The 12,613-nt window shown below is 37.5% G+C and overlaps 1 protein-coding gene across 4 annotated transcripts in view; it reads left to right on the top strand.

Annotated features, from left to right (window-relative positions):
* METTL16 (methyltransferase 16, RNA N6-adenosine) overlaps positions 1 to 12,613 on the top strand; it is a 57,531-nt gene that overhangs the window by 9,017 nt on the left and 35,901 nt on the right. For all 4 annotated transcript variants that reach the window (XM_082443519.1, XM_082443516.1, XM_082443517.1 and 1 more), the window contains exon 3: positions 9,546 to 9,745. In XM_082443519.1, the coding sequence (XP_082299645.1) occupies positions 9,546 to 9,745 (200 nt within the window). The remainder of the gene's footprint in view (positions 1 to 9,545; positions 9,746 to 12,613) is intronic.

The following is a 12,613-nucleotide window of genomic DNA, read 5'->3' as shown; positions in this document are numbered from 1 at the left end:
TCTCATAATGTGAATATCTTACAGTGCTATGAATGATTAAAGAGCTTTTGCAATGTTCTCTTGGATTTTCACTTTATATGCTTACTTTGGAAGCTGACTCCTAAGTAAGATACCACCCCACCGTGTAGAGACTGTAACCTAGAATAAGGACATTTCAGGTTGTTAAGGGTGGAGGCAGACAGCAATGGATTTTTAATAGATGCGTTGGAACAGCTGTGGGGAAAGTGCATTAGATTCCCTTTCCTATATATTATGCAAAATAAATTCCTGATGGTTTGATGATTTCAGTATATTTATTCTATTGAAGTACTAGAAAAAAATATATAGGTGGACTGTTTAACTTTCGGTGTAGGGATGGTCTTTCTGAGTAAACTCCAAGGGTAGAATTCATAAAGGAAATTTTATGGATTCAGCTACATAAGAAGTAAAAACTTTTACATATCAGGAAATAGTAAAAGGTGACAACACAGTATAAATATTTAGCTCCCTTAATATAAAGAACTCTTAGAAGACAAGAAAAAGGAAGAAAACCTTAATATATAGGTTAAAGATAAAAACAGGCAATTTACAAAAGAAGAAAGACAAATGGACCAAATTAGCAAAGAAAAAATATACAGTATCCATCAATGGCAAAAATGTAGTCAAATAGGCATAGTGATAAAATGCTGGTAGAGTTGCAGCTTTGAAAGTTCTAAAAGCATACTTAAATGAAATAATGTATGTTTGAGGATGTTTATCCCAAGGCTGTTTATAACAAGGAAAATTGGAAATAATTTAAATTTCCAAAATTGTGGGTTCTTACAGTGCAGTTCCATACAGTGGAATACCACGTAGCCTATGGAATGGGTGTTGCAGATTATAAAACATCATCATTTTGTTTCAGACTGAAGCCAAAGTATCTGTGCTGATATGCTGTGCATAGAAAAGGACTAAAAGTTATGAACTTGATGTTCAAAGTGGTGGTTTTGTGATAGGCAAAAGTAATTTTAAAGTTTCTTGCAAGGAAAAGCAAATTTGTCTGTGAAGGGATGGCAAGAGGATGAGGCAAGCTTGAGGAGAGCTCCTCTTCTTTAATAATGGAGCAGTATGAGCTTACCTATGGTTGGTAGTACAGCATATTTAGAAGGGGTCTATGATAGAGGAAGAAGAGAAGATATGTACTTTTTTTTTAATGTAAACAGCCTACCTGCTCCTGGACATCATCCTCCTTGCTGCTTACTTAAGTCAGAGTTGTTGATGATTATATGCATCAGTAGAATGTTCTTTATTTTTATAGTGGCTTTTTATTTAACTCAAGAAGATATATGAAAAAGAATGGCCAAAATGTAAACCCAGGTAATGATGGAAAAGGAATACCAGGAAGAACATTAGACCTGAGATGGATTGAAGTGTCATTTATTTGCTCAGCCCTTAAGTGCTCTCTTAGGGGACACAGGGTGTGATATGGAAAGAGGGGCACTTCTGAGTGAGTCATCCAAAGGACCAGTCTTGAGAGTGCCACTTCCCAGCTGTGAGGTTTTAGATAATTTTCTTAGCTTTACTGAGACTGAATTTCCTCATCTAAAAAGGAGGGATAAAAGGACATAACTTTGGATGGTTGTCATAAAGGTTAGCAATGATGTGTGCAAAGTGACTGACACATTGTAGACACTTAGTAAAGGATAGATATTGTTGTTAAGCCTGGTACACTTGATAAGGTACTGAGGATTGCTGGTGTCATCTCTCTCTCTCCCTCTCTCTTTTCTCTCTCTCTCTTCCCTGCGTCCGTCACTGCTTTGTTGTAATCATATCTGACCGTTTCAATTAAATTTTAGTTTGTGCTTTTTCACAGAAACCAGGAACCTATGTTCCCCATAGGAACATCCTGAAATTTACTTGAGCCCTGTCAGTTGAGTTTGAATAGGGTATGACACTTAACTGATTTGTTTTTAAATCAAAGACCTGGCATTGAAGGGCTGTGTCATAGTTTGTGACTGTACCATTTTTAGCATCTCAGTGAAGATCTAATGAATAGAAACCAATGTTGGAGTAAGGTGGGGAGGCTTCAGCCTTTATTGTTACATAAGGTTCAGCCTCTACAGTGTTAGAATGATTGTTTCTTTAACCATGGTTACAGAATGTATCTTTCCAAACCCCATCTAATAATGGTAATACTGTATTCATCAGTAGCAGAGCAAGAGTCATCATGGGGAAATCAGACCTGAGCCTGTTGACAATAGGCTGTTTTGTTTTACGAAGCTGGATGTGTTAAACAAACAACAAAGACTGATGGTATAAATTGCTAATTTCCACGTGAGAGCTAATTTTAGTCCCTGTGCCTCTCTGTGCTCTCAGAAATGAAAATGAAAAAAGATCTTGCCTGTGTTCAGGAATTTTGAATGTCCCAGGGTGCTAAAGTGACCTAGATATTTAACTAGTGAAGTCGGATGACTTCACTTTTGTCCTACAAAAAGATTTCCAACCCTCAGATTAGTGTCTGTATTTTCTTAGAAGTAAGAAAACAAACACTCATTTTGCTAATAACAAAGTCTAAGAATCAGCTCTTCATTGATTTTTGTGTATTTTCTTCAATTAGACTAGCTTCTGCTTGATGTCTTATACTTTTTGGTGATTAGGATGTAGTTCCTTATTAAGAAGTTGTATGCTCTATTCCATCAAAGTAAGCACATTTTTTAAAACAGTGAGAATTGTTAATATAAACAACTCTGTTTGAAGGCACTAAGAAAATATACTAATTATATTGCTGTTTCTCTGCTCCAGATGTTTTGTGAAGCCATGTAATCAGTGCTCAAGCTGCACTACTATCTTTTGGGGATTGCTGTCATTGTGGGAAATATGCTGGTTTGGTCTCCAACAGAATTGGCCCCCTTTCATGGAAAACAAGTACTCTGGAACCAAGGATCTGTTTTCCTTTTTTGAAAAAGGAGGTTTTTTTTTTTTATTATTATACAAACATTTATAGAGCCCTTAATGGGAAAATTATAGAAATATATCCTTCCTACCTACATTTATAATGGGAATGTTGCATACGTAAAAGAAAAAAGGTCACGGTTCTTCCACTCCAGAGATCAAATTACTTGTGTTCCTTTCTAAGCCCTGTCCTTATGCATATATAGTAATTTTTGTGGTTGTAATTTTGCTATAGGTACAATCAAAGGACTTTTTCACCCACACTTGACATAAGCATTTTCCATATAGTTATAAAACACTTATTGTTGTTATGAAGGTGATATTATATAACATGTGTTCAGATAATACAAAAATATGAGAATTTCCACATCCAGAGGTGGTTCTGACCCTTCCAGATTGTTTTCTATGCATGTTCACATATAGGGTCTTTTTGTCTTGTTTTTATTTTTACAAGAATGTGATCATAATGCATGTATATGCTTTTACCCAAACTTGTGGGAGTTTTTTTTTGTTGTTGCTGTTAATTTATCAAGGAACCCTCTTCATACAAGACTGTCTGAATCAGCCCAGTCTTACTCCTTTTCATGACTGCAGAATATTCTCTTGTATGGATGTGGTATAGCTTATTCAGTCAACTCCCTAATGACTACCTTTAGATTGTTCCTAAATTTTCTGTAATACAAAACTTAAATATATTTAACTGTTTCCCATACTCTTGGACTTCTTTTTTTTTTTTTTTTTTAAAGTTTCACTGAATTTAGGGTAAGTCACTGGGCTTAGCTAGAAAAACTGGAGTACTCTTTTTTTTTTTTTTAATGTGTATTTTATAATTCTTTATTTTATTTATTTATTTTTGGCTGTGTTGGGTCTTCGTTTCTGTGCAAGGGCTTTCTCCAGTTGCGGCAAGCGGGGGCCACTCTTCATCGCAGTGTGCGGGCCTCTCACTATCGCGGCCTGTCTTGTTGCGGAGCACAGGCTTCAGACGCGCAAGCTCAGTAGTTGTGGCTCACGGGCCCAGTTGCTCCGCGGCATGTGGGATCTTCCCAGACCAGGGCTCGAACCCGTGTCCCCTGCATTGGCAGGCAGACTCTCAACCACTGCGCCACCAGGGAAGCCCTGGAGTACTCTTAACTAATTGGAAAGAGCAAAGAAGAATTTGGATGACTAAGTTTTTCTTCCCTGTCATTTGCTCTTTAGCTAGCATAGCAATCCACATTTAAGAGACCAACTTGATTGATCAAGGTAGTTTCTTACTATTTTGCATGTAGGATTTTGGGTTCTTTGGCTAATATAGGGCTAACAGTAATGGTCATTTACAACTGTTCCAGGATCTTTGTTTTTATATGATACTACTATCTCATTGCTTATTTGACCATAGGTGTGATAAAGTTAAAAAAAAAAAAAATTCTTAAACTCAGTTGTGGGTAGGTATGAGTTGGTGGAAAACACAAAAGACCATAGGTTTGGCTTTTGGTTCTGTTTGACAACCTATTATTATTATTATTACAGTTATTATGTTACTCGAATTCAATTAAATTCTCCATCTGTACTTTGGATCCCATACCCTCCCCCATTTCAACAACCTTACATCGTCCAGTATTCCTTTATTTAAATATTTAATGTCTGTCAACTAGTTTCTTCTTTTTGACTTACTAAAAAATTGAGATATAACTCATATATCATAAAATCACCATTTTAAAGTGTACAATTCAGTTGTTCTTAGTATGTTCACAAGGTTGTGCAAGTATCACGACTATCTAATTCCAGAACATTTTCATCACCCCAAAAGAAACCCTATACCCATTAAGCAGTCACTCCCCACTACTGTGTCTCATCAACCCCTGGAAACCACTGATCTGCTTTCTGTCTCTACAGCTTTGCATGTTTTGAATATTTCATGTAAATTGAATTATAATATGTGGCCTTTGTGACTTTCCATTGACTTTTTAAAAAAAATTTATTTATTATTTATTTATTATTAATTTTTTTTTTGGCTGTGTTGGGTCTTCGTTTCTGTGCGAAGGCTTTCTCTAGTTGCGGCAAGCGGGGGCCACTCTTCATCGCAATGCGTGGGCCTCTCACTATCGCGGCCTCTCTTGTTGCGGAGCACAGGCTCCAGACGTGCAGGCTCAGTAGTTGTGGCTCACGGGCCTAGTTGCTCTGTGGCATGTGGGATCTTCCCAGACCAGGGCTCGAACCCGTGTCCCCTACATCGGCAGGCAGATTCTCAACCACTGCGCCACCAGGGAAGCCCTCCATTGACTTTTAAACGTGTTTAAATCTTCCATTAAAAAATTAGTAAAGAAACCTCTCCGTCAACCCTACCACTTCTGCCCCATCTCTCCCTTGCATAACTCAGCTTCTTGAAGATTTATCTGTTTTTACTGTCTCCATTTTTTCATACCATACTTAATCTTTAGCACATTCCAGGGTGGATTCTGAATTTTACCACTACGAAAGCAGCTCCTGAAAAGGTCTCCATGGTCTCACATCACTAAATCCAGTTTCAGTTTCCAGTTGACTCCTGAGAAACACTGGGGTAACTGACACTCTTACCCTTCATGGACACCCTCTTCCCTTGGCCTCCTTGGCACCACATCACACTCTCCTGGTTTTCCTTCTTCCACCCTGTCTCCTGGTGTAGCTTCCTCTGTAACGATTGTATGTACAACCATTAAAGGATTCTTTGAGGCTTAGTGTTAAGTTGTCTTTTCTTCTCACTTTGTGTTTTCTCCTTAGGCACTCTCATCTGTGCCAGGCCCTCATTTGTTTGTTTGCAAATCACTTATACATTTTTTCCAGATTTCCAAATCTGTTTTTCCAGATTTCCAAATCTGTTTTTCCAGATTTTCTGGGCTCTATACCTAGAGATCATACTTACTCAATATCTCTACTTGGATGTCTCAAATACAGCTCAAATTTATATTTCTCCTCAAAAATGGTTCTCTGCCTGAGTTCCCAGTTTCAGTGAATGGCACTGTCTATCCTGTTGAACAAGCCAGAACCCTAGGAGATGTCTGTAAACACATCCTCCCTCACCTCACATATCAGTCCATCAACAGATCTTGTCAATTTTCCTTCCTAAATGTCTCTAAATTCCTTTCACTTTTCCCTGTCTTTGCCACTGCCACCTTTGTCCAGCCTCTTAACTCAGATGACAGCAGTAGCTTTCTCACTGGTGTCTCTGCTTCCACTTGGTCCATCCTTATTCCATACCAAACATAAATCCTTAACATAGATTATAATTATCCTGGTGTGATACTTTCACTTTCAGAAGTGTCCCGAATTAATTGATAAAATTGTATGGTTACCCTAATTATAAGGTCCTATATAATCTGGCCTCTATCTTCCTCTCCAGCCTCATTTTAAACCATGCATGCTTACCTTGCTGTCTGCATTTTAGACACAGTGGCTGTGTCTCAGTATGCCCCATGAAGTCTCCTGCCTCAGGGTCTTTGTACTTGCTCTTCTCTTTACCTAGGACCCTAGAATACCGTGTTCCCTTCCCCCTGTTCTTTGTTAATTTTTATTTTACTTTCAGTCCTCAGGGAAGCCTTCTCTGACCTTCCTAAGGCAGTTCCACTTATTATGTAGGTTTCCTAGCACCTCGTATCTATCTTTTATAGCATTCATCACAGTGACAATTTTACATATATTCGAATGATTCTTAAATTAATACCTATCTTCTACCAGACTGTCAGCTTCATGAAGGGAGAGATTATGTCTGTATTTGCTTTTACTACAGTATCTCCAGCATTTTGCACAATGCCTGGCATGTAGCTGACATGTAATACCTGTTGAATGAGTAAAGTAATGAACGCCAGCAATCACAACCTGTTAAAAATTCTAGTCCATCTAACTCAGTTTTAAAGTATAAAAGTGTTTCACTCTCTTTGAGCAAAGTAGTGCTCAAAGAGAGTGAAACACTTTTATACTTCTTTAAAAGTGTGGAGTAGCCAAGTACCCCAACTTTCTTTATAATTCTGTTTACAATAGAGGTTGCCACCTGTCGGCCTGTGAATTGTATAAGTCTTGCAGTTATTTATTGTCCACATATACTTTAAGAATCATAGAAATTTCATATAAAAATATGGGTTGCTGGTTTCATTTGAAAATTTTAGAGATCTAGCAGAACTGGGCCAGCAAACCCACTTGACATTAATTACCTAGAACTGAGTAGTGACCATCCCCTTTGAAATGGTCATTTGTGTCATCTGGCATAGTGCTACCAGAAGTGTGGCCATTGGTCTGCCCGCTCGGCCACAAACCGTTTGTTACTGTCCACAGAGGCGAGGACCTTGTGCTGCACGTTTAGTTCAGCAGACACGTCTTTGGTTATGACTCTCAGTGTGTTGATTTACGTTCTGGCACAAGTTCTGTATCTTGTCAGGGACTGGCATTTTGAGTAGTACGTTGTAAATATTTGAGTTTGCAATTCCTGAATTTCACAATTTTATTCAAAATATCAGTGCAAAATAGCATTCAGAAATTTTAGGTTAACAATTCTGTAAATAGGTACTGCTCTTAGATGATACTGCTCATCATTTATTTTATAAGGTTTCTAGGTTATTAAGTTTCTTTGATAGAAAAATTCTGAAATTTCACATTTCAGGTTTTAAGGCTTTGAACATAGACATCAGAATTGATTATATTCCTTTTGTGTGTCTAGCAATGAAGCTTAGTAATAGATTGGGCTACCACTATAGAATAAAGAATGTGAACTTGTTTGAATGCTTTAGTGTGGTACTCAGATGTGAACTTCTTTCCATGTGTAAAAATTGACTGTCATTGCTGTGTCATTGAAGGAAGTGGAGTTGGCCCATCTTTTCTGAACACTTGACTGATTTCAAAGGAGTAAAATACAATATTCTTGTTAGAATTAAAAATAAAGTTTTTATAGATTTAATATCTTTTTATTGCTACATAATTTATCTTGTTGAACCTGAATTTGTACTGCTTTTTATTAAGGAATACAAAGGCAGTGCTAGCCTTTTTTTTTCTTTTAATGTGAAAATTGATTGAGGCAATTGCTGTGCTATTGAGTGAAGCAGAACTGTGTTCATTGTTGCTTGCCTATGGATTAACTTCTTTTATCAGCCCCCACAAATGACAAAATTAATATATATCTACCTCTGATGACTAGGAATAGACTTAATATCCCTTTAAACAGGCTTAATGTATTTTAATGAGACTTTTTATTGCTAGCATGTATTTATGCAATAAACTTCCATTTCCACTGTTTCATAGAGACTTGTCTTTAAAGATCACAAATCCCCACCTAAATGTAACGTCAGTCACTTTTGAAGTTATTATCCTCCTGACTTTGTTCCAGCATTTTGTATTTTTGACAGTTGCTGCGCAGTTGCTTCTTCATCTCATTTAATGCTTTTCCTGCCTCTCAAAATAGTTATATTGACACGAAGTTCTTAAAAAGTTAAACGTAAGTATGTCATATGATATATTCGTACATATCTACTCAAGAGAAATGATAACACATCCTCGTGAAGACTTATATGTGAATATTTACAGCAGCATTGTTCATGATAGCCAAAAAGTAGAAACAATCCAAATAGCCATCAAGTGGTGAATGGATAAACAAACCACAAATATGATTATTAATCCAGTGCATAAACCACGATGTGGTTATCCATACAATGGAGTATAATCTTTTGGCTGTAAAAAGAAATGAAGTACTGACACATGCTACACCATGGATGAACCTCACAAATATTATGCTAAGTGAAAGAATCCAGATGCAGAGATCACATACTATATGATTCATTTGTATGAAATGTTCACAAAAGGCAAATCTATGGAGACAGAAAGTACATTAGTGGTTGCCTAGAGCTGAGGGTGGAAATGAGGAATGACTTGCAGATGGGCACGAGTTTTCTTTTTGGGGGTGATGGAAGTGTTCTAAAATTGGATTGTGGTGATGGTTGCACAACTCTGGGAATATACGAAAAACTGTTGTGTACTTACAGGTGAATTTATAGTATGTAAATTATTCCTCAGGAAACCTGCTAAATATAGTCACATTTAAAAATTTGGTGCTTGTAGTATTTGTTATATTTAAGTATGTTAACCTGTTTTCATTATTAAACATTTTATACTGCTTCCTTTCCACTTTTAAGTATGATTTTCAAAGAATGCTACCATCAAATCATGTTATTTGATAATAGTAAAAATAGCCAGCATTTGTAAAACGGTTACTGTGTCGTAGGCATTATGCTAGTACTTTTCACAGATTATCTCGCAGCAACTCTACATATGGGTATTATTATCCCCATTTTACAGCTGAGGAAACGGTCTCATAGAGGCTAAATAACTTGTCCAAAGTCACGTAACTAAGTAAGGAGACAATTAGGCAGGAATTGGAACAGAGGTACTCTTGTCCTCTGTGCTTCATGTATGAAGATGCAGTATTTTTGGTGGAAATTTATGCTGTCTTTCACATACTGTGACTGTTAAACACCCATATGTGTATGCCACTGCACTGAATGTGCTACGTAACTATTTATATGTGTGATCGCCTAGGAAACGGGTGGGTGTTCGGTCCTGCCTGGTTGCATTAAAGCTTGTAGGACACAGCGAGCCTTACTAATCAGTTTTACTTCTTTTTCTCCACCCCTCAGTCTTAATTTTAAAGACCCTGAAGCAGTCAGAGCTCTGACTTGTACTCTCCTAAGGGAGGATTTTGGACTTTCTATTGATATTCCACTGGAGAGACTAATTCCCACAGTTCCCTTGAGACTCAACTATATTCATTGGGTAGAAGATCTGATTGGTCATCAGGACTCTGACAAAAGTACTCTCCGAAGAGGAATTGACATAGGTACATGGTTTTCAATTATTTTTTGGCTAAATATAAGTTTTATAAATTTTGCGAGGTCTTTGCAAATTCTTTGAAAACTTCTGGGTATTTGTTGTGTGAAAGAAGCTGGCTACAGATATCACTGTTCTTATTTGGGATACCTAGGCTTTTCTGCTGTCACTTTCTCTTGAGAAGGGATTGTCAGCACCAAACAGGGAGCAAGGGAGTAACAGAAGTGCAGAATGAAAGTGAGGCCCTTTTTTTCTTAGCTTTTCAGATTACCACGTTGATGTCTCTGTCTGTTGGGCATTATTTTTACTCTGAATTATTTGGTGTTAGTACAGTAGTCCCTATATTGGGATTTTGTGGTGATGGTCACTTAATAAAAGATCATGTGGGACTGAATACTTTTAGGAATCTCTTAGGTGATTATTTGTAGAGAGTATTTAATCCAAAATTAAAGGGAAGGAAAAAGACATCGAGTTAAAGGAAGATGTTCTCTTAATTGTAATCTTCTGAAATGGAGAGGACTGTCCTGTGTGATTCATTTGGGACTGTAAGTAGAGAAACAGAAGGAAATGAAGCCATGGTATGTTTTGCGATTATAAATGTATTATATGTTTTGTCATAGCCAATATTTTCATTTGATAGGGTTTGAAATCTGTTAATCTTTTGGCCTTTACTAATCCTTTATAGAAAGAGTGAAGAATTGAGTTAAAAACTGTGGACCCTATTTCTAAACATAGTTAATAGGAAACAGTTTCTAGATAGTAGTAAATGTTCAGCATTTGTGTGTGTTTTCAGTGCTCATTGTACATGAGCTTTTCAGCAGCATTTATTGACCCCCTCCTTTCTCCTTTTATGCACTCTCCTCCATTTTCTTCCACGACACCAGACTCCTCTGGTTTTCCTTTTTCGTTTCTAGTCACTCTTCTCCCCTTTTCAGGCTTACTTTCTTGTATTAAATGTTGAGAATCCCTAAAGCTCAGTCTTTAACCCTTTTCTTATTCAGCACTCTACCTCTAGGCAATTTCATCCATATCTATGACTTTATTTTCTGCTTCCATGCAGATAACCTACAAATTGTTTATTCCTCCAACTCAGATTACTTTTCTTGAACTCTAGTCCCAAATATATAAGAAACTTGGATATCTCAAAAACACCTCAGACTTTGTGATGTCCAAGACCAAACTCATATTCTTTCTTCCTAATCTTGTCATCCTTGATATTTACTTCTCTCCATTCTCACTGACAATGTCTATCACCATTTCCTGTTTTTCTCTCTTAAATATTTCTTAAATCATTTATTTTTCTCCTTCTCAGCTGCCACCATCCCAGTCCAAGTCACCATCATTTCTCCCTGTCTACAGAATAGCTTCTCAACTATTCTGTTCTTGTCCACTCTGTTGCCGCTCCATTCCATTCTCCAGAAAGTATGTATAAACCCATATCTGAGCACATCTTTACCACTTTAATAGCTTCCTATTGCTTCTGTGATAAACACCCAAAACCTTTATTAGGCCTATTAGAATTTTCATTGTCTGATTCCTGCCCTCTAGGTCTCTTTCTAGGTCTCTCTAAGCCTCATCTTTTTTTTTTTAAATAAATTTATTTATTTTAATTATTTATTTTTGGCTGCATTGGGTCTTCATTGCTGCGCGTGGGCTTTCTCTAGTTGCGGCGAGCAGGGGCTACTCTTTGTTGCGGTGCGCGGGCTTCTCATTGTGGTGGCTTCTCTTGTTGCAGAACATGGGCTCTAGGTGCGCGGGCTTCAGTAGTTGTAGCGCACGGGCTCTAGAGCTCAGGCTCAGTAGTTGTGGCACACGGGCTTAGTTGCTCCGCGGCATGTGGATCTTCCCGGACCAGGGCTCGAACCCATGTCCCCTGCATTGGCAGGCGGATTCTTAACCACTGCGCCACCAGGGAAGTCCCTCTAAGCCTCATCTTATATTCTTCTCTTTTTTGTTTTTGGCACTTGTTCTAATAAGATGTCATGATTCCAGGCCTTTGTACATATTGTTCCTTCTGCCTGGAACTTCCCACCTTCACCTCATTAATTCTTATTTGTACTGTAGTTGTCAACTCAAGCCTTATTTTCTCAAGAAAACCTTCTCTGACCTTCCAGCATAAGATAGGTTCCTTGAATATGAGCTTTAGAAAACCATGTTTTTTCCTTCATGGCATTTTTTTTAGTTTTAAACTACACATTCACTTGTCTGATTGATTAATGTCTTTCTCTGCCACTAGATTACAAAGTACAGAGCCTATTACTTTTTTGCTTACTATCATATCTAAAAGCCTAGCAAAGTTTCTGGCACACAGTAGGTGTTCAGTAAATGATTTGTTGAATGTCGATGGATAAATACATCATTCTTTCAACATTCAAAATTCTGAACATCCAATATGAACTAAGCACTATGTAAAAATAATGGGGTTTAACAAAAGTTTTTTTTCTTTTATGTTCATGGCAGAAGATTGGCTGATGGGTTATAAAAAGCTTAAAAAGCTTGAGAGCCTATTTAGTACTAATTTATTTTAATTATGCCCCAAACCCTCTAAAATAACACTTGGGGATATAGGAGGTTAATGGATTTTAGCTCTTCACAAGGGGCACTCTTGCTGAAATCACATTCATTCTAATTAGGGTTTTATATAAATTCTTCCCCCAGACTCCATTAGTTTGCTCTAATTCTATGGGTATACACTTTCCATTTTTATTTATCATTACAAGGATTATTACCCATATAAAAATGTCATTCACGGGCTTCCCTGGTGGCGCAGTGGTTAAGAATCCGCCTGCCAATGCAGGGGACATGGGTTCGAGCCCTGGTCCGGGAAGATCCCACATGCCGTGGAGCAACTAAGCCTGTGCACCACAACTGCTGAGCC

The sequence above is a fragment of the Balaenoptera physalus genome (assembly GCF_965194825.1).
Source record: "Balaenoptera physalus genome assembly, chromosome: 20".
In the NCBI taxonomy this organism is placed as follows: Eukaryota; Metazoa; Chordata; class Mammalia; order Artiodactyla; family Balaenopteridae; genus Balaenoptera; species Balaenoptera physalus.
This window is presented reverse-complemented; position numbering and strand designations above follow the sequence as displayed.